Source organism: Pongo pygmaeus, chromosome 11 (genome assembly GCF_028885625.2).
Source record: "Pongo pygmaeus isolate AG05252 chromosome 11, NHGRI_mPonPyg2-v2.0_pri, whole genome shotgun sequence".
Lineage (NCBI taxonomy): Eukaryota > Metazoa > Chordata > Mammalia > Primates > Hominidae > Pongo > Pongo pygmaeus.
This window is the reverse complement of record NC_072384.2, coordinates 78,325,749-78,350,686: the sequence shown is the minus strand read 5'-3', so window position 1 is coordinate 78,350,686 and position 24,938 is coordinate 78,325,749. Positions and strand designations below refer to the sequence as shown.

Genomic DNA, 24,938 nt, shown 5'->3' with positions numbered 1-24,938 from the left:
ATAGTTTCTCCTAGATTTCAATCCTTAATTTTGTTTTTAATATTAATATGGGGGGAATCTGTTTCTCTGGTGAAAGTGTTCATTTTTTTAGAAAAATCTTTAACTTACTATTCCTGAAGAGTGTGATAATCTTTTGTGTAACTGGTATTACATTTGCTTATAGGATTTCTAAGTAATATCCTTTACACCTCTAGGGTTCCTACTCCACATTTATTATTACCATTTAGGTTGCTGATATCTTTTAAAAATAAGTCAATGTTTTGTGATATTTATTTATTGGTATATGGGTGGTGTTCTGCTCATCACATGCCACTTTTCAAAATGTTCATAAAATTTCTTTTAAGTGCCTGAAGTGATTAAGAAAGCAGTACCTGAAGCACCTACTCCTGTTCCTAAAAAAGTGGAGGCACCACCAGCTAAAGGTATATCAAGTCCTCATTATTAATATCTTTAAATTCCCATTAATTTTCTTTCTAAAAAGCAACATTGTCTTTTTTGACTGCTTTCTTATAATCATTTAGATAGTGAACTGATTAAGGACCAGTAAAAATATAACTCATTCCATTTCTTTAATCTTTTCTAGGATGTTAACGAAGAATTGTGTGCGTGTGTTTGTGTATGAATTATTCTAGAAGCTTCTTAACTAGCTGAGAATTTTAATATATTAGTATGTCTCTATATACTTATACACATAGCAATGGATCCCTCTTCCCCACATTCTAGATTTTATTCCATAAGTGGAGTGGAGTTTTCTTCTGTGTTATAATAATTATTTTACTATATTTATTATTTTATGAACAAATCTAATGCTTGGATAATAACTATTTTAAAGAGCCTCACGTCCCTTTTGCAATGTTTAGCCCAAGCATTCAAGGTTATTACAAAATGTCTACTTTTCCCTGCTTCCTAATTCACTTAATGCTTCAGATAGTGCTGTTAAGCAGTTAGATTATGCTGTCCCTGTCATAGTAGACTCCTCAGCTAATATAAGAGTGCACAGCAGAAAGTGAGGCCAGTGTCAGGGCTTAAATGCTCTATAATGGTAATCACTTCAAAAAAGTCTTCATCAAGTTAAAAATAGTAAAAGTGAGTCCATACTGGTAACCCCTGTTATTAAAAGCAAAAAAAAAAAAGAATGGCACAGGTACTTTGTGGACATTTCTTCTTCTATAGGAATGTCAGGACAAATGAGTGATTTGAGAAAGTATCTTTATTGCCTCTAAAATGGATGTCCCACAGTACAGAGTGACTTCTGAAAAACTTTAATTATTGTAATGTTGTCGTTGTCTCCGGTGTTTTTATTTCATGTGTGTTATTGAACATTCTCAGCTAACTAAAACACCTAATATCTTTAAAGTGCCAAAGAAAATTCCTGAGGAAAAAGTACCTGTTCCTGTTCAGAAAAAAGAGGCACCCCCAGCCAAAGGTACATCTTCTCTTTTAAACCTGACTTCCTCTTCTGTCTTTTTTTGTTAAGACTTTTATGTCTCATGTCTCTGTGTCTTGATTGTTTTTGATGACTTTTGTCTATGAAAGCCTGCTCTTGACAGTCCTAAATATTAAAACTGTATCTTTAAAGTGCCTGAAGTACCAAAGAAAGTCCCAGAAAAGAAAGTCCCAGAAAAGAAAGTCCTTGTGCCTAAAAAAGAAGCTGTTCCCCCAGCTAAAGGTATTTTTGGAAAGATCTTGGATTTTCGTGTATTGTTGCATGCAATCCCTTATTCAGTTTTAAAAATACATATTTCGAATGTACATCTTTGTTTCTTCAGTGTTTAAAAAAATAAGTCTTTTAAAATAGATGCTCTTTCAGGGAGAACTGTCCTTGAAGAAAAAGTATCAGTTGCCTTCCACCAAGAAGAAGTAGTAAAAGAAGGACTAGAATTAGAAGTAGTAGAAGCAGAAGTGGAAGAAATTCCGGAAGAAGAAGAGTTCCATGAAGTTGAAGAATATTTTGAAGAAGACGAGTTTCATGAAGTAGAAGAATTCGTCAAATTAGAAGAACATAGAGTTGAAGAAGAACACAGAGTTGAAAAAGTTCATAGGGTAATAGAAGTTTTTGAGGCTGAAGAAGTGGAAGTATTTGAAAAACCAAAAGCTCCACCTAAAGGTATAGGGAATTCTTCAGATACTACAAATTCTTATATCTTGCTCTAACTTTCCCTTGAAAGTAAATTTTGTGTTCAGTTTGGAAGATTAGAAACCCCATGAAATACTTTAAACATGAGTTTAAACTAGTTGACACAAAGATTAATATCTCTTTGTGTCAGAGCATAATTTTAGTAGATGATAGTAATATTTGATATCTACTTATCTAACGAGGTCACTTTATGAATTTGGGGATTATATTTTAAATCTGACTAAGAATGTTACACAATTGTTACAGGTACCAAAATAACTGACCACTGTCATTGGTTAAGTGAAAAAGAAACTCCTCAGTTCACTGAGGAATTTACATGTTCAGGCAAAATAATCACTGCTTTAACATTTCAGTCAACTGTTCACAAACTGAGAAATACTTACCAAAAGCTTTTGCCAGTTTATGATACTTTCATTAGAGAAACAACATTAAGGAAGTGAAGTATCGTTAACGGCACCTGTATTCTAGCATACTGTGAAGACAAGCCATAGCACAAATAAGTTATCTGCAATACCACTCTAGATCTTGCACAAATTAATAATATATGTGTAATATGAAGGAATGTGTGTGTGTATGTGTTTAGCATATATAGCAAATTGCAATATACATGATATTTAGCAAATCAAAGCTCTTTTGGAAATAAGTGTGTTATAAATTCAAAAAATATAGATAAAGAATTTTGTGATCCCTCATTGTACTAACGTTAGTAGTAGTGCTCCAAAATACTTAAAGAGTTCATTCTAAACCAAAATACTAATATCTTTGAAGGGCCTGAGATATCTGAGAAAATCATCCCTCCAAAAAAACCGCCCACTAAAGTTGTTCCTCGAAAAGAGCCACCAGCTAAAGGTATCTTCTTGGTGAAAAATTACTACTAAACTTTACATACAATAGCACCTTCGTTGCTTTATAAGCACAAGTTTGCATTCCACTTGATGTCTTTCTTCTGTATTTCTGTTTCTGACATGTCTAAAACAAACTAATATCTTTAAAGCAGCTGAGGGTCCAAGGGAAGTTCTACCAAAAAAAGACAGTCACTGTTGTTATACCTAAAACAACCAAAGCAAATATCTCTAGTAACCAAATAGTGAGCCCAAATTTCCTCCTTTGGTGCTATTTGGTTATATATTCACTAACATGCTTACTGATAAACACATGTTTTTCTGTTTATTATTAATTATATTAACCTGGCAAATATAAATACATAGTGAATATGTGTTTAATGTTCTTGCTTTGTTCATTTTTGTAACTCTCTTAAATTTCACAATAGAAATAAAACACAGTATCTAATAAATAATATAAACTTATTTCTTCAAAGTCTCTGAAGCATGTGAGAAAGTTATCACTGAAGAGAAGGTAGCAGCTCTTCCACAAAAACAAATAGTAATAGCACCAGCTGAAGGTGTACTGTTAATTTTTCTTCTCAAGTTCTTACCGTTCTAACATGGGAAATTCCCCTGGATTTTTGTTATTATATATTTTTTAAATTCAATGCATTTCAAATACTGTAATGTATTTGATAAAGTGATGTCTGTATTTTATATTGTTGCTGTGTTCTGTTCTGTGTTTATATCTCTCTTATGCTCTGCTTGTTAAAAAATTGTATATTTAAAAATAAAAGAAATTATTACTATTACCTTTAAAGTACCGGAGGTGCCTAAGAAAATTGTGGTAGAAGAAAAAGTACGTGTTCCTGAAGAGCCCAGAGTTCCACCAACTAAAGGTAACTGACTTTTCTCATTCATCATTAATATAAAATCCTTTTTTATTCACTTACTATGTAAGAGAGACCATTCTCCTCTCAACGCTACAAGATGGCTATGAATGACATAAACTTCAATTTATGTGCTATAACATAATCCTGCCTTTTGAGGCAATGTTTTAGGCATAAAGACATAAGCCCAAAGTTATCATTTGTATTGATCCTCTTATTTAATAACTAAATAATATTGATCCCTCAACTTCTCTTTCAAAAATAATTCATTTTGGAAGCTCTTCTGAAATAGCTCTGGAAAAAAAAAAAAGTGTGCTCTAAATGACAACAGAAAATGATACTATCTCCAAAGAGCAAAGTGTTTCTGATATAATGAATCAAGAACTCATCGACAAGGCAATTCAGAGAAATGCAATGACTACATTTGACTTATAGTTGACTTATAATTGAGGGGTTTTTGGCATTCGTCTTGTTAGATGCCCCTTCTAGGCTTCCTATGTTTACACCCAACTATAATGTTCTGAAAAAATAAGATAAATAAATATCTTTAAAGCACCCGAAGTACCCAAGAAAATTGTCCCAGAAGAAAAAGTTCGTGAAGCTGTTCCGAAAAAGCCTGAAGTTCCACCAGCTAAAGGTATACAGTGATGCTGATCACAACATGAAATAACTCTTGGTTTAGTTTTTCATGGTTTAAAATGAATGTGTGTGACATTAAATCCTTGTATTTTGTATCTTATATTTGTTATCTGTAACAATTACTATACTAATATCTTTAAAGTTCCTGGGATGCCTAAGAAAAGTGTTCAAGAAGAAAAATCACCTATTGTTATTTCTGAAGACACAGAGATGTACAGTGAGTGTAGAAAAATTAGTGGTTCTTTTGGGTTTCATTTGTGTCCTTAAATTCACTATGTTTGTCTTTATAGCTTTGAAAAGTAAATATACTAAACTCTTGTAAAAGCCTAACATGCCAAAAATATATGACTCAAATAATCTTAGTGGCTATTATCCTCAGACAAGCTATATTTCCTCACCAATTTAAAAAAGAAATACTCTACTTATCAGACTGTGTGATTTTAGAAAAGTCAGTTGTCTTGTTAAATTTTCCTAACCTATTCTGTATACAAGTGTCTTTTGCTTTGAAGCAATTTATTTTCTCAGATCATGAAGTAACTTAACTCCATAATAATATTTTAATTGGATTTTATAAAATCAAAATGTTTCACCATTATTTTTTTTTCACTCTTGACAACCATAATTGGAAATATTTTGGCAAAACTGCTCAAAGGACCCTAGGTTTACAAGGCCACTCGAACCTCAAAAGAATTCTCAAGACTTATTTTTTTTTTCGCTTTCATACAAAATTAGGTTTAAATAATTTGAATTATGAAATAATCGAAATAGTAAAATATTGTGAATAGAATACTGTTCAACAACCTGAATAGTAAAAATGACAGTAGTCAAAATATTCTTCCTTTTTTTTTTTTTTTTTTTTTGAGTTGGAATCTCACTCTGCCGCGCCCCAGGCTGCAGTGCAGTGGCACGATCTTGGCTCACTGCAACCTCTGTCTCCTGGGTTCAAGCTATTCTCCTGCCTCAGCCTCCCGAGTGGCTGGGATTACAGGCGCCTACCACCAAGCCCAGCTAATTTTGTGTATTTTTAGTAGAGACGGGGTTTTACCATGTTGGTCAGGCTGGTCTCAAACTCCTGACCTCAGGTGACCCGCCCACCTCAGCCTCCCAAAGTGCTGGGATTACAGGCATGAGCCACTACACACCGCCCTCTTCCATTTTTTTTTAATCTAAAAAATTTCCTTTTGAAACTCAACTTTTTTGTTGTTCATCCTGTTATACTAAGTTGGGATAAAAGAATATAATCCCTTCCTCCTTTGAATATCCTTTCTATTCTTGACTTTAGTTATTGTTTTCAGACAGTTTTTCTTTCTAAAAGCTGGAGAAATTTTTGTTGTCTTTATTTGCCTTATTTTCTAAGTATTTAATTTTTTTAATTTTCTGCCTCCAAACCCTAAATGGCTTTTATATTCATATTAAACTGTGAAACCATATATTAGATGTGATTTGAAAATATAGCTAATGTGGCTTCTAGAAAGGGAAAAGACTTACATGAATTTCTAGTAGGTCAAATATAGGAGAATTCTCAATGTGCAATTCAGCATCTTCCCTGTTCTTTACAGACAAATCCATTAAAAATAAGACCAATAGGACAATTTTACCAATAACTTTCTTAAGGCAAAATGAAGAATTATATAGTCCTTGCCTGAACAATTCCTCTATTTTATTATCATGATCATAGAGAAATGCTTAGAGTCTTATATCATGAACCTGGGAATGAGGCTATCCCCAGCCAATGCATTCTAGCCGCTAATTGCCTCTATGTGCTACTATTAATTTTGGTGATGAATGTGGTATTATATATTATATTTTTCTTAATACAATTCTTTATCCACCTTGAAACATCCTAATTATTTAAATACTAATATCTTTAAAGTTTATGAAGCATCTGAAGAAGCAGTCCTAGAAGAAAAAGTACTTGTGACTCAACCCCAAAAGACAAAACCCAAACTAGCAAAAGGTATATAACACCAATGATCCAGTCTGAAGAAAAACTATTTTTGGCTCCTTTTAAAAAGTTCAATATTTTTCTTCACCATTTATAAATATAACTATACTCATATCTTTTAAGTGCCTGAGCCACCCAAGAAAGTTGTTCCAGAAGACAAAATATATGTGACTATTCCTAAAAAGAGAGAAACACCAGCAACTAAAGGTATATTTCAAATACATCAAACCCAGATGAATATCTTTGGCTTTACAACTCAAACATTGCATGCTTTATATAATTTACTGTTTTTACAACTTCTAAATGTAAACCTACTAATATCTTTAAAGAACCTGATACAACCAGAGGTGTTTTTCCAGAGGTGGAGGTACCTGAGGCTATTCCTGAAATTCCAGAACATCCTCCAACTGAAGGTATAATTCTCTAGTTAGGAAAATCTAAAGAAGAAAATATACTGTCTTCAGTCTGCAAAATGTTTAATGTTTAATATACATTCTCACAACCTCTAATGTTAAAATACTGTCTTTAAAGGATCTGATATACCCACAACAAAGAATGACCTATGACTTGCCCCCAAGAAAGTCAAGTCCCACACATATAATATACAAAGATAAAATATTAGAACAAAAATAACATTTCTAACATAAAGATCTCTGAAATGATATTAACATATCTAACTTTCCTAGTATGTCATGTCTTTATGCCTTTGCCTTTTCTCAATTAAAAAAAAATACTAATATCTTTAAAGAGTTTGAAGTCTTCAAGGAAGTCATTCCAGAGGGAGAAACTCCTATTGTTAAAAGAAGAAAAACACCATCACCAACAGGTACAAGTTGGAAGAAAGTCAGCTTTTTAATCTCATGTTTGCGGTTGTACTTAACACATGTAAAAATACTAATATCTTTTAAGCCACAGTGGCTACAGTGGAAATCATTTCAGAGATGGATCCCCCAAGTAGAAGCTCAACCAAATGTATTCATGTCTCAGTGAGTCACTCAAGAGACTAAATAGAGGGAAAAAATACCTTTAACTTATACACATGAAAGATAGTTGAGTCAGTGTATTTTTATGAGGACTCCAGAGAAAATATATATACACATATTATGATCAAAACATGTCTTAAAGAAAAGAAAATATTAATTCAGTGTGAAGTTGATCTGTAATATCTCTACAAGATTAGAACACCTGAGAGCCTCCCAGAATATCCTCCAACCTAGGGAAAAATAATTCCAGTTAAAGCTGGAAATCTCCCCTCCATGTTCATTTGCTCCTCTCATAGCATATCTTTTATCTTTCAAGCATCATACATTTTTTTTTCATTTTGAATATCTTTAGATAAGTCAAAACATGAAAAAGCTTTAAAACCTCCAGAACAATAATTTCATCATAATACTCATGGTATTCTGTAATTTAAAGAATATCTGAATATTTTGATATTTTTTCTCAGTCTGGAATCTTTTGGTTGTTCTTCTCTCTCCTAAGCTTAAAAAACATTCACCTTTTTAAGGTGCCTAAGGTGTGAATGCAAAAAAAAGCCAACCTAGATTTTTCGAAGTGGCTGTAATTTGTTTTTCTCAACATAATAGCTAGAGGTATAGCATTAATTATAATCAATGTTTCCACTTTCCATGATCTAATTTTCTATGCATCTACCATTCTCCAAGAAATAAAATTACTAATATTGATAGTGCCTGAGGTGACCAAGAAAACAGCCGCTTATAACCAAATACTCACACTGCTACAAAAGAATCCAATTCAGGGGGCGGGGAGTGGGAGAAGGTTCCCATCTGGAATGTTCTGTATGTGCAGTTATGATGGGAACTCTTTACTGCTCTTCATAACTGCAAAGTACAATGCATTCATATCTTTAAAGTGCCTGAATCACCTCGAGAAATTGTCCCTGTAAAGGAAACACCCATGGCTGCTCCCCTTGAAATTGAAATACCTCCCTCTAAAGGTATCGTTCATCTTGTCATTCCTTCCTTCACTTATTAGAGTGCTTAGCATGTACAGGGTGCTAGGGAACTGGAGAATAATAAACAAAGAATTAATATTTGGTTCCTCTCCTCAAGATTTTATAGCTCCTGAGATTCTTTAAAGGAATCATCTTTTTAGCCATAAAAATCACTTTGGTTCAGCTCATTTAATTAATGTCTCCACTGATCCTTTTAACCTCTAACCATAATACTAATATCTTCAAAGCACCAGAAGCTATGAAAGAAGTTGTTCCTGAAATGAAAATATTTGAGGATGTACCTGGAGAGCCAGAAACTCCACGTATGAAAAGTACGTTACCTCTGAACAAATGTGGAAGAAGAAATTATCTGTCCTCTGCTCTTAAAACTATGGTTTTTTTCTAATTCTCTTCATAAATTCTAAATATAAACATACTAATATCTTTTAAGTATCTGAGGTTCCACAAGAAGTTTCCTCTAAAAAGAAATTATTTGTGGCTGTTTCTGCCAAAACAGAAAACCCTCCTGCTGGAAGTATTCATTCAACAAATTCTTTATAATGAGAGTGTAGAGTGTCGCGAGAGTTCTGTGAGGTTCTGGAGGAGGGGGAGCACCTCTTCGCAAGGATCCACTAACCCCTTAAAAGACTTAGCCTATTGGTGGAACAAAGGGAGGATGGAAGGAAGAGAAGAAAATGTGGTTATATTTCCCAACTTACTGTGGTTACTGTTTTCCCTTAATCATTTTAACTCTTAAATGTGAATTACTAACATCTTTCAAGTGCCCGAAGCTCCTCAAGAAATTATTCCTGCCAACACAGTTCCTTCCAAAAAAAGAGAACCCCCATCAGTTAAAGGTACAAGTCACCATGCTCTCAGGGTCAAGAACTAGCTCTTGTAGTTTTGAGAATATTTTTGCTATTCCTAGTGATCTGCATAACACTAAACACAAAACTGCTAATTTCTTAAAGTGCCTGAAGCTCTCCAAGAAATTGTCCCTGAAAAGAAAACGCTTGTGGTTCCTCTCAGAAAGCCTGAAGTCCTTCCTGATGAAGGTATATCTTGCTGGAAGCTTAGAGGGGCGGGGACATGTCTTTTCTTGTATAAATGTGTTTCCTGATTGTGTTGATTCTTGTAACTTCTAAATGTAAAATTATTAATATCTTCAAAGTGACGGAGGCTCTCATAGAAGTTGTCCCGGAAAAGAAAGTGCATCCTCCCCAAAGGGCTGAAGTTGTACCTGTCAAAGGTACATTCTTAACTGTCTTTTTATGGTGGGATAGTGGGTGGGGCGATAGAAAGGACCACCTTTCCAGCCTTGAAAATTATTTTGATGTGTACATGTGAATCATGTCTGTGTTGACTCTTGTGACTCAAGTGTAAATGTATTAATATCTTCAAACTGCCTGAAGCTCCCAAAGAAATGGCTACCAAAAAGAAAGTACCAGAAGTTCCTCCTCTAAAACCTGAAACACCACCTATTATGGGAACTTGTTACCACTGATCTCAGGCTCAGGGGGAAAAAATAGCTCTTTTGTTCTTGAAAATGTCTGTGTATCTATCTAGTCATCTCTGTATTTTCTGAGTGTAAAAATACTAATATCTTTCAAGTGCACGAAGCTCCCAAAGAGATTATCCCTGAAAAGAAAGTGTCGGTGGTGCCTCCTAAAAAGCCTGAAGTCCCACCTGTTAAAGGTATTTGTCACTGGCTTTAGGCTTCAGAAGACCTAATTCTTCTGCTCTTGAAAATATTTTGTTCTAGTAGTCTTCATAACACCTAAATGTAATTTCACTAATATCTTTCAAGTGCCAGAGGCTCCCAAAGAGGTTGTTCCTGAAAAGAAAGTGCCCTTGGCTCCTCCTGAAAAGCCTGAAGTCCCACCTGTTAAAGGTATTTGTCCTTGAGTTTAAGCTTCAGAAGATCTATCTCTTCTACTCCTGAAAATATTTTTCCTAATAGTCTTCGTAACTTCTAAATGTAATTTCACTAATATCTTTTAAGTGCCAGAGGCTCCGAAAGAAGTTGTTCCTGAAAAGAAAGTGCCAGCGGCTCCTCCTAAAAAGCCTGAAGTCCCACCTGTTAAAGGTATTTATCACTGATTTTAGGCTTCAGATGATCAAACTCTTCTGCTCTGGAAAGTATTTTTCTAGTGGTCTGCATAATGCCTAAATGTAATTTCACTAATATCTTTCAAGTGCCTGAGGCTCCCAAAGAAGTTGTTCCTGAAAAGAAAGTGCCAGTGGCTCCTCCTAAAAAGCCTGAAGTGCCACCCACAAAAGGTAGACACCCTCATGTTGCTGTGCTTGATATTGTTTGTTTGTCTTTACTTTGTCTAATAATGAAAATACTAATATCTTTAAAGTCCCAGAGGTGCCAAAGGCAGCTGTCCCAGAAAAGAAGGTGCCTGAAGCTATTCCTCCCAAACCGGAAAGTCCTCCCCCTGAAGGTAATGCCAAAGCTATACAAACTATAGGAGAAAAATAACTGTTATTTTAACTAGGAAATTATATGTTAAAAATCCTACTACATAAAGATGATATAATTCTAAAGAAAACAAATGTCAATCGCTATCCAAAATATCTTGGTGTGTGCTTATATGCAAAAGGCATCCATCGTTTTCACGTTTTCTAAACACAAATTACAAATATCTTTGAAGTGCCTGAAGTGCTGCCACCGAAGGAAGTGGTCCCAGAAAAGAAAGTACCAGTGCCTCCTCCCAAAAAGCCAGAAGCTCCACCTCCTAAAGGTAGGTATCACTACACATTGTCAGTCAGGGGGGGCCTGGGGAAAGAGTGTATAGAAGTGTCCGCTGATCTCACAAGTTGTATTTGCTTGGGTAAATGTGGAGTCGATATTCCCCCTTTATAGCTTCTAACTAAAAGATACTAATATCTTCAAAGTTCCTGAAGCTCCTAAAGAAGTTGTACTTGAAAAGAAAGTATCTGTGGCTGTGCCCAAAAAACCAGAAGCCCCACGTGTAAAAGGTATTTATTCCCTCTCCTCTGCTAAGAAAAACTTATTGTCTGTACCCCTCACAATCACTGTAATATATACCTTCGCCATTCATAAGTTATAAAAATACTAATATCTTTCAAGTGCCTGAGGCTGCTCAAGAAGTTGTCCCAGAAAAGAAAACTCCCAAGGCACCGATCAAAAAACCAGAAGCCCCCCCAGTTACAGGTACATGTCAGCTCAACCTTATCCTGCAGAAGAAATCTCTCTTCCATTCCTGAAAACAATTTTAGTCCATTGCTCTTCATTAACCTAAGTATAAAACTACTAATATCTTTCAAGTGCCAGAAGTTCCTCAAGAAGCCGCAGAAAAAGAAATTCCCATGGCTCCACCCAAAAAACCAGAAGCTCCAATTGTCCCAGGTACACTTTAGCCCTGATTTCATTCTGCAGAAGAGATATCTCCTCTCCTACTGTAAACAATTTTAGCCCATTTCTCTTCATTAACTTAAGTCTAAAACTACTAATATCTTTCAAGTGCCTGAAGCTCAAGAAGTGGTCCCAGAAAAGAAAGTTCCCAAGGCTCCGCCAAAAAAACCAGAAGCCCCACCTGCCACAGGTATTTTTCACCCCTGCCCTTTTTCTGCAGAAGAAATATCTCTTCTGATCTTAGAAATATTCTACTCCATTTATCTCATTAACCTAAGTGAAAAACTACTAATATCTTTCAAGTGCCTGAAGTCCCACAAGAAATTGTGCCAGAAAAGAAAACACTGGTGCTTCCTAAAAAGCCAGAAATTCCACCTGTTACAGGTACTTGTCATTTGACCTTAAGCTTCAGAAGATCCAATTCCTCTGCTGTGTATTTTTCTAGTAGTCTCCACAGCTCTACACGTAACTTTACTAATATCTTTTAAGTGCCAGAGGCTCCCAAAGAAGTTGTCCTTGAAAAGAAAGTGCCCTTGGCTCCTCCTAAAAAGCCTGAAGTCCCATCTGTTAAAGGTATTTGTCACTGATTTTAGGCTTCAGATGATCTATCTCTTGTGCTCTGGAAAATATTTTTCTTTTATATATATATATATATTTTTATTATACTTTAAGTTCTAGGGTACATGTGCACAACGTGCAGGTTGTTACATATGTATACATGTGCCATGTTGGTGTGCCGCACCCATTAACTCGTCATTTACATTAGATATGTCTCCTAATGCTATCCCTCCCCCCTCCCCCCACCCCACAACAGGCCCCGGTGTGTGGTGTCCCCCTTCCTGTGTCGTGTTCTCATTGTTCAGTTCCCACCTATGAATGAGAACATGCGATGTTTGGTTTTTTGTCCTTGCGATAGTTTGCTGAGAATGATGGTTTCCAGTTTCATCCATGTCCCTACAAAGGACATGAACTCATCCTTTTTTATGGCTGCATAGTTCCATGGTGTATATGTGCCACACTTTCTTAATCCAGTCTATCACTGATGGACATTTGGGTTGGTTCCAAGTCTTTGCTATTGTGAATAGTGCCACAATAAACATACGTGTGCATGTGTCTTTATAGCAGCATGATTTATAATCCTTTGGGTATACACCCAGTAATGGGATGGCTGGGTCAAATGGTATTTCTAGTTCTAGATCCCTGAGGAATCACCACACTGACTTCCACAATGGTTGAACTAGTTTACAGTCCCACCAACAGTGTAAAAGTGTTCCTATTTCTCCACATCCTCTCCAGCACCTGTTGTTTCCTGACTTTTTAATGATCACCATTCTAACTGGTGTGAGATGGTATCTCATTGTGGTTTTGATTTGCATTTCTCTGATGGCCAGTGATGATGAGCATTTTTTCATGTGTCTTTTGGCTGCATAAATGTTTTTTTTTTTTGAGAAGCGTCTGTTCATATCCTTCACCCACTTGTTGATGGGGTTGTTTTTTTCTTATACATTTGTTTGAGTTCTTTGTAGATTCTGGATATGAGCCCTTTGTCAGATGAGTAGATTGCAAAAATTTTCTCCCATTCTGTAGGTTGCCTGTTCATTCTGATGGTAGTTTCTTTTGCTGTGCAGAAGCTCTTTAGTTTAATTAGATCCCATTTGTCAATTTTGGCTTTTGTTACCATTGCTTTTGGTATTTTAGACATGAAGTCCTTGCCCATGCCTATGTCCTCAATGGTATTGCCTAGGTTTTCTTCTAGGGTTTGTATGGTTTTAGGTCTAACATTTAAGTCTTTACTCCATCTTGAATTAATTTTTGTGTAAGGTGTAAGGAAGGGATCCAGTTTCAGCTTTCTACATATGGCTAGCCAGTTTTCCCAGCACCATTTGTTAAATAGGGAATCCTTTCCCCATTTCTTGTTTTTGTCAGGTTTGTCAAAGATCAGATAGTTGTAGATGTGTGGTATTATTCTGAGGGCTCTGTTCTGTTCCATTCGTCTATATCTCTGTTGTGGTACCAGTACCATACTGTTTTGGTTTCTGTAGCCTTGTAGTATAGTTTGAAGTCAGGTAGCGTGATGCCTCCAGCTTTGTTCTTTTGGCTTAGGATTCACTTGGCAACCCGGGCTATTTTTTGGTTCCATATGAACTTTAAAGTAGTTTTTTCCAATTCTGTGAAGAAAGTCATTGATAGCTTGATGGAGATGGCATTGAATCTATAAATTACCTAGGGCAGTATGGCCATTTTCACGATATTAGTTCTTCCTATCCATGAGCATGGAATGTTCTTCCATTTGTTTGTGTCCTCTTTTATTTTATTGAGCAGTGGTTTGTAGTTCTCCTTGAAGAGGTCCTTCACGTCCCTTGTAAGTTGGATTCCTAGGTATTTTATTCTCTTTGAAGCAATTGTGAATGGGAGTTCACTCATGATTTGGCTCTCTGTTTGTCTGTTATTGGTGCATAAGAATGCTTGTGATTTTTGCACATTGATTTTGTATCCTGAGACTTTGCGGAAGTTGCTTATCAGCTTAAGGAGATTTTGGGCTGAGACGATGGGGTTTTCTAGATATACAATCATGTCATTTGCAAACAGGGACAATTTGACGTCCTCTTTTACTAATTGAATACCCTTTATTTCTTTCTCCTGCCTGATTTCCCTGGCCAGAACTTCCAACACTATGTTGAATAGGAGTGGTGAGAGAGGGCATCCCTGTCTTGTGCCAGTTTTCAAAGGGAATGCTTCCAGTTTTTGCCCATTCAGTATGATATTGGCTGTGGGTTTGTCATAAATAGCTCTTATTATTTTGAGATACTTCCCATCAATACCTAATTTATTGAGAGTTTTTAGCATGAAGGGCTGTTCAACTTTGTCAAAGGCCCTTTCTGCATCTATTGAGATAATCATGTGGTTTTTGTCGTTGGTTCTGTTTATATGATGGATTACGTTTATTGATTTTCATATGTTGAACCAGCCTTGCATCCCAGGGATGAAGCCCACTTGATCATGGTGGATAAGCTTTTTGATGTGCTGCTGGAAAATATTTTTCTAGTGGTCTGCATAATGCCTAAATGTAATTTCACTAATATCTTTCAAGTGCCTGAGGCTCCCAAAGAAGTTGTTCCTGAAAAGAAAGTGCCAGTGGCTCCTCCTAAAAAGCCTGAAGTGCCACCCACAAAAGGTAGACACCCTCATGTTGCTGTGCTTGATATTGTTTGTTTGTCTTTACTTTGTCTAATAATGAAAATACTAATATCTTTAAAGTCCCAGAGGTGCCAAAGGCAGCTGTCCCAGAAAAGAAGGTGCCTGAAGCTATTCCTCCCAAACCGGAAAGTCCTCCCCCTGAAGGTAATGCCAAAGCTATACAAACTATAGGAGAAAAATAACTGTTATTTTAACTAGGAAATTATATGTTAAAAATCCTACTACATAAAGATGATATAATTCTAAAGAAAACAAATGTCGATCGCTATCCAAAATATCTTGGTGTGTGCTTATATGCAAAAGGCATCCATCGTTTTCACGTTTTCTAAACACAAATTACAAATATCTTTGAAGTGCCTGAAGTGCTGCCACCGAAGGAAGTGGTCCCAGAAAAGAAAGTACCAGTGCCTCCTCCCAAAAAGCCAGAAGCTCCACCTCCTAAAGGTAGGTATCACTACACATTGTCATTGGGGGGGGCCTGGGGAAAGAGTGTATAGAAGTGTCCACTGATCTCACAAATTGTATTTGCTTGGGTAAATGTGGAGTCGATATTCCCCCTTTATAGCTTCTAACTAAAAGATACTAATATCTTCAAAGTTCCTGAAGCTCCTAAAGAAGTTGTACTTGAAAAGAAAGTATCTGTGGCTGTGCCCAAAAAACCAGAAGCCCCACGTGTAAAAGGTATTTATTCCCTCTCCTCTGCTAAGAAAAACTTATTGTCTGTACCCCTCACAATCACTGTAATATATACCTTCGCCATTCATAAGTTATAAAAATACTAATATCTTTCAAGTGCCTGAGGCTGCTCAAGAAGTTGTCCCAGAAAAGAAAACTCCCAAGGCACCGATCAAAAAACCAGAAGCCCCCCCAGTTACAGGTACATGTCAGCTCAACCTTATCCTGCAGAAGAAATCTCTCTTTCATTCCTGAAAACAATTTTAGTCCATTGCTCTTCATTAACCTAAGTATAAAACTACTAATATCTTTCAAGTGCCAGAAGTTCCTCAAGAAGCCGCAGAAAAAGAAATTCCCATGGCTCCACCCAAAAAACCAGAAGCTCCAATTGTCCCAGGTACACTTTAGCCCTGATTTCATTCTGCAGAAGAGATATCTCCTCTCCTACTGTAAACAATTTTAGCCCATTTCTCTTCATTAACTTAAGTCTAAAACTACTAATATCTTTCAAGTGCCTGAAGCTCAAGAAGTGGTCCCAGAAAAGAAAGTTCCCAAGGCTCCGCCAAAAAAACCAGAAGCCCCACCTGCCACAGGTATTTTTCACCCCTGTCCTTTTTCTGCAGAAGAAATATCTCTTCTGATCTTAGAAATATTTTACTCCATTTATCTCATTAACCTAAGTGAAAAACTACTAATATCTTTCAAGTGCCTGAAGTCCCACAAGAAATTGTGCCAGAAAAGAAAACACTGGTGCTTCCTAAAAAGCCAGAAGTTCCACCTGTTACAGGTACTTGTCATTTGACCTTAAGCTTCAGAAGATCCAATTCCTCTGCTGTGTATTTTTCTAGTAGTCTCCATAGCTCTACATGTAACTTTACTAATATCTTTTAAGTGCCAGAGGCTCCCAAAGAAGTTGTCCTTGAAAAGAAAGTGCCCTTGGCTCCTCCTAAAAAGCCTGAAGTCCCATCTGTTAAAGGTATTTGTCACTGATTTTAGGCTTCAGATGATCTATCTCTTGTGCTCTGGAAAATATTTTTCTTTTATATATATATATATTTTTTTTATTATACTTTAAGTTCTAGGGTACATGTGCACCACGTGCAGGTTGTTACATATGTATACATGTGCCATGTTGGTGTGCTGCACCCATTAACTCGTCATTTACATTAGATATGTCTCCTAATGCTATCCCTCCCCCCTCCCCCCACCCCACAACAGGCCCCGGTGTGTGGTGTCCCCCTTCCTGTGTCCAAGTGTTCTCATTGTTCAGTTCCCACCTATGAATGAGAACATGCGATGTTTGGTTTTTTGTCCTTGCGATAGTTTGCTGAGAATGATGGTTTCCAGTTTCATCCATGTCCCTACAAAGGACATGAACTCATCCTTTTTTATGGCTGCATAGTTCCATGGTGTATATGTGCCACATTTTCTTAATCCAGTCTATCACTGATGGACATTTGGGTTGGTTCCAAGTCTTTGCTATTGTGAATAGTGCCACAATAAACATACGTGTGCATGTGTCTTTATAGCAGCATGATTTATAATCCTTTGGGTATACACCCAGTAATGGGATGGCTGGGTCAAATGGTATTTCTAGTTCTAGATCCCTGAGGAATCGCCACACTGACTTCCACAATGGTTGAACTAGTTTACAGTCCCACCAACAGTGTAAAAGTGTTCCTATTTCTCCACATCCTCTCCAGCACCTGTTGTTTCCTGACTTTTTAATGATCACCATTCTAACTGGTGTGAGATGGTATCTCATTGTGGTTTTGATTTGCATTTCTCTGATGGCCAGTGATGATGAGCATTTTTTCATGTGTCTTTTGGCTGCATAAATGTTTTTTTTTTTTTGAGAAGCGTCTGTTCATATCCTTCACCCACTTGTTGATGGGGTTGTTTTTTTCTTATACATTTGTTTGAGTTCTTTGTAGATTCTGGATATGAGCCCTTTGTCAGATGAGTAGATTGCAAAAATTTTCTCCCATTCTGTAGGTTGCCTGTTCATTCTGATGGTAGTTTCTTTTGCTGTGCAGAAGCTCTTTAGTTTAATTAGATCCCATTTGTCAATTTTGGCTTTTGTTACCATTGCTTTTGGTATTTTAGACATGAAGTCCTTGCCCATGCCTATGTCCTCAATGGTATTGCCTAGGTTTTCTTCTAGGGTTTGTATGGTTTCAGGTCTAACATTTAAGTCTTTACTCCATCTTGAATTAATTTTTGTGTAAGGTGTAAGGAAGGGATCCAGTTTCAGCTTTCTACATATGGCTAGCCAGTTTTCCCAGCACCATTTGTTAAATAGGGAATCCTTTCCCCATTTCTTGTTTTTGTCAGGTTTGTCAAAGATCAGATAGTTGTAGATGTGTGGTATTATTCTGAGGGCTCTGTTCTGTTCCATTCGTCTATATCTCTGTTGTGGTATCAGTACCATACTGTTTTGGTTTCTGTAGGCTTGTAGTATAGTTTGAAGTCAGGTAGCGTGATGCCTCCAGCTTTGTTCTTTTGGCTTAGGATTCACTTGGCAACCCGGGCTATTTTTTGGTTCCATATGAACTTTAAAGTAGTTTTTTCCAATTCTGTGAAGAAAGTCATTGATAGCTTGATGGAGATGGCATTGAATCTATAAATTACCTAGGGCAGTATGGCCATTTTCACGACATTAGTTCTTCCTATCCATGAGCATGGAATGTTCTTCCATTTGTTTGTGTCCTCTTTTATTTTATTGAGCAGTGGTTTGTAGTTCTCCTTGAAGAGGTCCTTCACGTCCCTTGTAAGTTGGATTCCTAGGTATTTTATTCTCTTTGAAGCAATTGTGAATGGGAGTTCACTCATGATTTGGCTCTCTGTTTGTCTGTTATTGGTGCATAAGAATGCTTGTGATTTTTGCACATTGATTTTGTATCCTGAGACTTTGCGGAAGTTGCTTATCAGCTTAAGGAGATTTTGGGCTGAGACGATGGGGTTTTCTAGATATACAATCATGTCATTTGCAAACAGGGACAATTTGACGTCCTCTTTTACTAATTGAATACCCTTTATTTCTTTCTCCTGCCTGATTTCCCTGGCCAGAACTTCCAACACTATGTTGAATAGGAGTGGTGAGAGAGGGCATCCCTGTCTTGTGCCAGTTTTCAAAGGGAATGCTTCCAGTTTTTGCCCATTCAGTATGATATTGGCTGTGGGTTTGTCATAAATAGCTCTTATTATTTTGAGATACTTCCCATCAATACCTAATTTATTGAGAGTTTTTAGCATGAAGGGCTGTTCAACTTTGTCAAAGGCCCTTTCTGCATCTATTGAGATAATCATGTGGTTTTTGTCGTTGGTTCTGTTTATATGATGGATTACGTTTATTGATTTTCATATGTTGAACCAGCCTTGCATCCCAGGGATGAAGCCCACTTGATCATGGTGGATAAGCTTTTTGATGTGCTGCTGGAAAATATTTTTCTAGTGGTCTGCATAATGCCTAAATGTAATTTCACTAATATCTTTCAAGTGCCTGAGGCTCCCAAAGAAGTTGTTCCTGAAAAGAAAGTGCCAGTGGCTCCTCCTAAAAAGCCTGAAGTGCCACCCACAAAAGGTAGACACCCTCATGTTGCTGTGCTTGATATTGTTTGTTTGTCTTTACTTTGTCTAATAATGAAAATACTAATATCTTTAAAGTCCCAGAGGTGCCAAAGGCAGCTGTCCCAGAAAAGAAGGTGCCTGAAGCTATTCCTCCCAAACCGGAAAGTCCTCCCCCTGAAGGTAATGCCAAAGCTATACAAACTATAGGAGAAAAATAACTGTTATTTTAACTAGGAAATTATATGTTAAAAATCCTACTACATAAAGATGATATAATTCTAAAGAAAACAAATGTCAATCGCTATCCAAAATATCTTGGTGTGTGCTTATATGCAAAAGGCATCCATCGTTTTCACGTTTTCTAAACACAAATTACAAATATCTTTGAAGTGCCTGAAGTGCTGCCACCGAAGGAAGTGGTCCCAGAAAAGAAAGTACCAGTGCCTCCTCCCAAAAAGCCAGAAGCTCCACCTCCTAAAGGTAGGTATCACTACACATTGTCAGTCAGGGGGGGCCTGGGGAAAGAGTGTATAGAAGTGTCCACTGATCTCACAAGTTGTATTTGCTTGGGTAAATGTGGAGTCGATATTCCCCCTTTATAGCTTCTAACTAAAAGATACTAATATCTTCAAAGTTCCTGAAGCTCCTAAAGAAGTTGTACTTGAAAAGAAAGTATCTGTGGCTGTGCCCAAAAAACCAGAAGCCCCACGTGTAAAAGGTATTTATTCCCTCTCCTCTGCTAAGAAAAACTTATTGTCTGTACCCCTCACAATCACTGTAATATATACCTTCGCCATTCATAAGTTATAAAAATACTAATATCTTTCAAGTGCCTGAGGCTGCTCAAGAAGTTGTCCCAGAAAAGAAAACTCCCAAGGCACCGATCAAAAAACCAGAAGCCCCCCCAGTTACAGGTACATGTCAGCTCAACCTTATCCTGCAGAAGAAATCTCTCTTCCATTCCTGAAAACAATTTTAGTCCACTGCTCTTCATTAACCTAAGTATAAAACTACTAATATCTTTCAAGTGCCAGAAGTTCCTCAAGAAGCCGCAGAAAAAGAAATTCCCATGGCTCCACCCAAAAAACCAGAAGCTCCAATTGTCCCAGGTACACTTTAGCCCTGACTTCATTCTGCAGAAGAGATATCTCCTCTCCTACTATAAACAATTTTAGCCCATTTCTCTTCATTAACTTAAGTCTAAAACTACTAATATCTTTCAAGTGCCTGAAGCTCAAGAAGTGGTCCCAGAAAAGAAAGTTCCCAAGGCTCCGCCAAAAAAACCAGAAGCCCCACCTGCCACAGGTATTTTTCACCCCTGTCCTTTTTCTGCAGAAGAAATATCTCTTCTGATCTTAGAAATATTTTACTCCATTTATCTCATTAACCTAAGTGAAAAACTACTAATATCTTTCAAGTGCCTGAAGTCCCACAAGAAATTGTGCCAGAAAAGAAAACACTGGTGCTTCCTAAAAAGCCAGAAGTTCCACCTGTTACAGGTACTTGTCATTTGACCTTAAGCTTCAGAAGATCCAATTCCTCTGCTGTATATTTTTCTAGTAGTCTCCATAGCTCTACATGTAACTTTACTAATATCTTTTAAGTGCCAGAGGCTCCCAAAGAAGTTGTCCTTGAAAAGAAAGTGCCCTCGGCTCCTCCTAAAAAGCCTGAAGTCCCACCTGTTAAAGGTATTTGTCACTGACCTTAGGCTTCAGATGATCTAATTCTTTTGCAGTTGAAGATATTTTGTTCCAGTGGTCTTCATAACCCCTAAATGTAATTTTACCTAATATCTTTTAAGTGCCAGAGACTCCCAAAGAAGTTATTCCTGAAAAGAAAGTGCCAGTGACTCCTCCTAAAAAACCTGAAGTCCCACCTGTTAAAGGTATTTGTCACCGGCTTTAGGCTTCAGAAGATTGAACTCTTCTGTTCTTGAAAATATTTTTCTAGTGGTCTTCAAACTCCTAAATGTAATGTCACTAATATCTTTTAAGTGCCAGAGGCTCCCAAAGAGGTTGTTCCTGAAAAGAAAGTGCCCTTGGCTCCTCCTAAAAAGCCTGAAGTCCCACCTGTTAAAGGTATTTGTCACTGGCTTTAGGCTTCAGAAGATCAAACTCTTCTGTTCTTGAAAATATTTTTTCTACTGGTCTTCATAACACCTAAATGTAATTTCACTAATATCTTTCAAGTGCCAGAGGCTCCCAAAGAGGTTGTTCCTGAAAAGAAAGTGCCCTTGGCTCCTCCTAAAAAGCCTGAAGTCCCACCTGTTAAAGGTATTTGTCCTTGAGTTTAAGCTTCAGAAGATCTATCTCTTCTACTCTTGAAAATATTTTTCCTAATGGTCTTCATAACTTCTAAATGTAATTTCACTAATATCTTTTAAGTGCCAGAGGCTCCGAAAGAAGTTGTTCCTGAAAAGAAAGTGCCAGCGGCTCCTCCTAAAAAGCCTGAAGTCCCACCTGTTAAAGGTATTTATCACTGATTTTAGGCTTCAGATGATCAAACTCTTCTGCTCTGGAAAGTATTTTTTTAGTGGTCTGCATAATGCCGAAATGTAATTTCACTAATATCTTTCAAGTGCCTGAGGCTCCCAAAGAAGTTGTTCCTGAAAAGAAAGTGCCAGTGGCTCCTCCTAAAAAGCCTGAAGTGCCACCCACAAAAGGTAGACACCCTCATGTTGCTGTGCTTGATATTGTTTGTCTTTACTTTGTCTAATAATGAAAATACTAATATCTTTAAAGTCCCAGAGGTGCCAAAGGCAGCTGTCCCAGAAAAGAAGTTGCCTGAAGCTATTCCTCCCAAACCGGAAAGTCCTCCCCCTGAAGGTAATAATGAAACTATTCAAATTAGTGTTTTTTAAAAAATCTCTCCTTAGTGTTGTAAAAACATTTTTTTGCAAACTATCTCAGTTTTAGTCAATTCTGGCTTTAAAATGAGCTCATGTCTTTAAAGTGTTCGAGGAGCCTGAGGAGGTTGCCCTAGAAGAGCCTCCTGCTGAAGTTGTGGAAGAGCCAGAGCCAGCGGCGCCTCCACAAGGTACATGGCAAGAAAGCTGCTAGTACACCTCGGCCACTCTTTCCCCTTCCTGCCCTGATAATTCTGGGCGCTCTGAGCTTTTGTCTTGTTTCTCAATCTTCATTCTTTCTAAAACATACCTTCTAATTCTTTAGTGACCATACCGCCTAAGAAACCTGTCCCAGAAAAGAAAGCACCTGCTGTCGTTGCCAAAAAACCTGAACCACCACCAGTGAAAGGTATTCCTCACTGCCACTAACTCCCTATCAAAAAACTGTCTTTAAAGTGTCATATTCTACTGTTCTGCTTCATGATTTTCACATTTCATTGAAACCATGAGCTTAAACAACTACTAATATCTTTTATAGTGCCCGAGGTGCCCAAGGAGGTTGTTCCTGAAAAGAAGGTGCCTCCGGTGGTTCCCAAAAAGCCAGAAGCCCCACCTGCTAAAGGTATATGCAGCTGTCCACTGTTTGATGGGGGTGGATGGAGCCCCCAGCTTCTAAAAGGGTTTTGTTCTGTGTATATGTGATGAATGTTTACTGGTGATTGTTTCTAATGTTAAAATACTAATATCTTTGAAGTGCCTGAAGTTCCAAAAGAAGTTGTTCCAGAAAAGAAAGTAGCTGTTCCCAAAAAGCCAGAAGTCCCACCAGCAAAAGGTACATGTCACTAATGAGATTCTGCAGAAAAGCACTCACCCTTGTCTAAAAAGTCACCTATTATCAAACCTTTGTTTGCCAGTCCTCTTAAATTCGCAACTACAAAACTGTCATTCTGGATTTTTAGGATGTAAATGCTTTTTAATAATTTTTTCATTGACTTTAAAAAGTGATATATTTACTTATTACAAGCATTGGAAAAGTTTACTAACTTGGTTTTTTTATTCCTAATAGGCCATATTTTCCTCCCCACTATATGAGGGTCCAAAGACAGATCACTGACCTTATTGTGAAATTTGTTCTTGGATCTGTCCCTGGGTTATTTGAGCAAAATGTGAAGTAGATGTGGTATAAATTTAATATACTTCTCAACTACTCATAAGAAAAACTAATTAATATCTTTAAAGTGCCAGAAGTGCCAAAGAAACCTGTCTTGGAAGAGAAACCAGCTGTTCCTGTTCCAGAAAGAGCGGAATCTCCTCCCCGAGAAGGTACACGTGAGACCAATCATGAATGTCCTTGCCACTTGCGACTATTTCTAATTTAAGCTTTGTTCTTCTTCCTTCCTAACTCATTATTTCTTGGTCATTTTCTAACCTTTAATTATTTGTCTTAATTCATTATTCTAAATTAGCTCCAGTCTCAAATCTATTTTGGGTTATTGGTCCACAGTATCTACATAAGTCATAGTAAGCTGTATTAAACAAAGCTTCTCCAATGTACATAGAAAGTAAGACAGGAGAACTAATGATTATAAATGACATTAAACACTAAAAGGGCTTTGCAAGCATTTGAATCAATAGACAAAGAAGTCAGTGCAAATGAGATAGATTTTATCTTAACAAAAATAAGAGACGGTATCAATTGAAACAAAGGAAGAAATCAAGATTACTATTTATCGTGTTTAGTGTTTGTCCATCTTAGAATATTGTTCCATACATTGAAATAAAATTAACTAATATCTTTAAAGTATATGAAGAACCTGAGATAATTGCTCCTGAAGAGGAAATTGCTCCTGAAGAGGAAGAGCCAGTTCCTGTTGCAGAAGAGGAGGAACCAGAGGTCCCACCTCCAGCAGGTACAAAGCAGAATCCACTATATGGGAAAATACAGTCATTTCATTTTTGTGTCTACATATCTTCTTTAAGGCAAAATATCAGTCTTGTATCTTGTTGCCTGAAATCTGACTACATTAAGAACAAAAGTTATTTCTACACGTAAAACTTTGGACCCACAGAATTTGGTCCCACATATACCAAGAAATATGTGTGGTTTTTAATTCATTCATTAGCATTAAATTTTTCATTGTAATCACCTAATTCTAAAAGAAATTCCTATTATTCAAGTGCCTGAAGAGCCCAAGAAGATCATCCCAGAGAAGAAAGTTCCTGTCATCAAAAAACCAGAAGCACCACCTCCTAAAGGTACTCATGTTAAAATGAATACTTCATTTTTGTGGTGTCTACAATTTTACACTCTTTTCTTATTGTATGTTGTGTTGTATTATATGTTTGTTAACTTACCTATATGTTATGGTGTTGAATAAACTTGTATGTATATCTTACATCTTGCAACTTTGTATTATTAAATGCTACTAATATCTTTAAAGAACCTGAGATGCCAAAGAAAGTTGTTCCAGTGAAGAAGGTCCCAACTGTTAAGAAGCCAGAAACACCAGCAGCTAAAGGTATTCACATCATCATTGGCATCATAAAAAAGAAAGTATTCTGATATCTTAAAGTGGAATCCAATAAGTTGTCCTCATTGTTGTTGCATAACTAAGGACAAAGATTTCCTTATTTTGCTTTCATTAATTTTAATGCTGCTCCAATAAATACAGGTTTTTTATTCTTAATATTTTAAAATGTTTTTAAATACTCTTTTTAAAACAAAACTAATATCTTCAAAGTGCCTGAGGTGCCCAAGAAACTTGTTCCAGTAAAGAAAGAACTTGTGCCTGTTACCAAAAAACCAGAAGTTCTTCCAGAAAAAGGTACCTACCATGAAGAAAAAATAGATTTCTCTAACCGCTATTTAAGCATGTTAA

The 24,938-nt window shown here is 36.8% G+C and overlaps 1 protein-coding gene across 1 annotated transcript in view; it reads left to right on the top strand.

The window, feature by feature from the left end:
* The window catches only part of TTN (titin), a 280,445-nt gene that overhangs the window by 132,471 nt on the left and 123,036 nt on the right, over window positions 1–24,938 (top strand). The window contains exons 150-211 of the mRNA XM_054479293.2: window positions 345–422; window positions 1,358–1,426; window positions 1,580–1,669; window positions 1,811–2,107; window positions 2,906–2,986; window positions 3,783–3,860; window positions 4,405–4,488; window positions 4,633–4,707; window positions 6,364–6,447; window positions 6,559–6,642; window positions 6,765–6,848; window positions 7,184–7,261; window positions 8,309–8,392; window positions 8,638–8,721; window positions 9,172–9,246; window positions 9,361–9,444; window positions 9,561–9,638; window positions 10,001–10,084; window positions 10,197–10,280; window positions 10,392–10,475; window positions 10,586–10,669; window positions 10,753–10,836; window positions 11,047–11,136; window positions 11,291–11,374; window positions 11,487–11,570; window positions 11,685–11,765; window positions 11,881–11,961; window positions 12,075–12,155; window positions 12,261–12,344; window positions 14,863–14,946; window positions 15,030–15,113; window positions 15,324–15,413; window positions 15,567–15,650; window positions 15,763–15,846; window positions 15,961–16,041; window positions 16,157–16,237; window positions 16,351–16,431; window positions 16,537–16,620; window positions 19,144–19,227; window positions 19,311–19,394; window positions 19,605–19,694; window positions 19,849–19,932; window positions 20,045–20,128; window positions 20,243–20,323; window positions 20,439–20,519; window positions 20,633–20,713; window positions 20,819–20,902; window positions 21,016–21,099; window positions 21,209–21,292; window positions 21,404–21,487; window positions 21,599–21,682; window positions 21,793–21,876; window positions 21,956–22,039; window positions 22,167–22,250; window positions 22,385–22,468; window positions 22,598–22,681; window positions 22,814–22,891; window positions 23,299–23,382; window positions 23,862–23,969; window positions 24,238–24,315; window positions 24,501–24,578; window positions 24,801–24,884. Of these exons, the coding sequence (XP_054335268.1) occupies window positions 345–422; window positions 1,358–1,426; window positions 1,580–1,669; window positions 1,811–2,107; window positions 2,906–2,986; window positions 3,783–3,860; window positions 4,405–4,488; window positions 4,633–4,707; window positions 6,364–6,447; window positions 6,559–6,642; window positions 6,765–6,848; window positions 7,184–7,261; window positions 8,309–8,392; window positions 8,638–8,721; window positions 9,172–9,246; window positions 9,361–9,444; window positions 9,561–9,638; window positions 10,001–10,084; window positions 10,197–10,280; window positions 10,392–10,475; window positions 10,586–10,669; window positions 10,753–10,836; window positions 11,047–11,136; window positions 11,291–11,374; window positions 11,487–11,570; window positions 11,685–11,765; window positions 11,881–11,961; window positions 12,075–12,155; window positions 12,261–12,344; window positions 14,863–14,946; window positions 15,030–15,113; window positions 15,324–15,413; window positions 15,567–15,650; window positions 15,763–15,846; window positions 15,961–16,041; window positions 16,157–16,237; window positions 16,351–16,431; window positions 16,537–16,620; window positions 19,144–19,227; window positions 19,311–19,394; window positions 19,605–19,694; window positions 19,849–19,932; window positions 20,045–20,128; window positions 20,243–20,323; window positions 20,439–20,519; window positions 20,633–20,713; window positions 20,819–20,902; window positions 21,016–21,099; window positions 21,209–21,292; window positions 21,404–21,487; window positions 21,599–21,682; window positions 21,793–21,876; window positions 21,956–22,039; window positions 22,167–22,250; window positions 22,385–22,468; window positions 22,598–22,681; window positions 22,814–22,891; window positions 23,299–23,382; window positions 23,862–23,969; window positions 24,238–24,315; window positions 24,501–24,578; window positions 24,801–24,884 (5,364 nt within the window). The remainder of the gene's footprint in view (window positions 1–344; window positions 423–1,357; window positions 1,427–1,579; window positions 1,670–1,810; window positions 2,108–2,905; window positions 2,987–3,782; window positions 3,861–4,404; window positions 4,489–4,632; window positions 4,708–6,363; window positions 6,448–6,558; window positions 6,643–6,764; window positions 6,849–7,183; window positions 7,262–8,308; window positions 8,393–8,637; window positions 8,722–9,171; window positions 9,247–9,360; window positions 9,445–9,560; window positions 9,639–10,000; window positions 10,085–10,196; window positions 10,281–10,391; window positions 10,476–10,585; window positions 10,670–10,752; window positions 10,837–11,046; window positions 11,137–11,290; window positions 11,375–11,486; window positions 11,571–11,684; window positions 11,766–11,880; window positions 11,962–12,074; window positions 12,156–12,260; window positions 12,345–14,862; window positions 14,947–15,029; window positions 15,114–15,323; window positions 15,414–15,566; window positions 15,651–15,762; window positions 15,847–15,960; window positions 16,042–16,156; window positions 16,238–16,350; window positions 16,432–16,536; window positions 16,621–19,143; window positions 19,228–19,310; window positions 19,395–19,604; window positions 19,695–19,848; window positions 19,933–20,044; window positions 20,129–20,242; window positions 20,324–20,438; window positions 20,520–20,632; window positions 20,714–20,818; window positions 20,903–21,015; window positions 21,100–21,208; window positions 21,293–21,403; window positions 21,488–21,598; window positions 21,683–21,792; window positions 21,877–21,955; window positions 22,040–22,166; window positions 22,251–22,384; window positions 22,469–22,597; window positions 22,682–22,813; window positions 22,892–23,298; window positions 23,383–23,861; window positions 23,970–24,237; window positions 24,316–24,500; window positions 24,579–24,800; window positions 24,885–24,938) is intronic.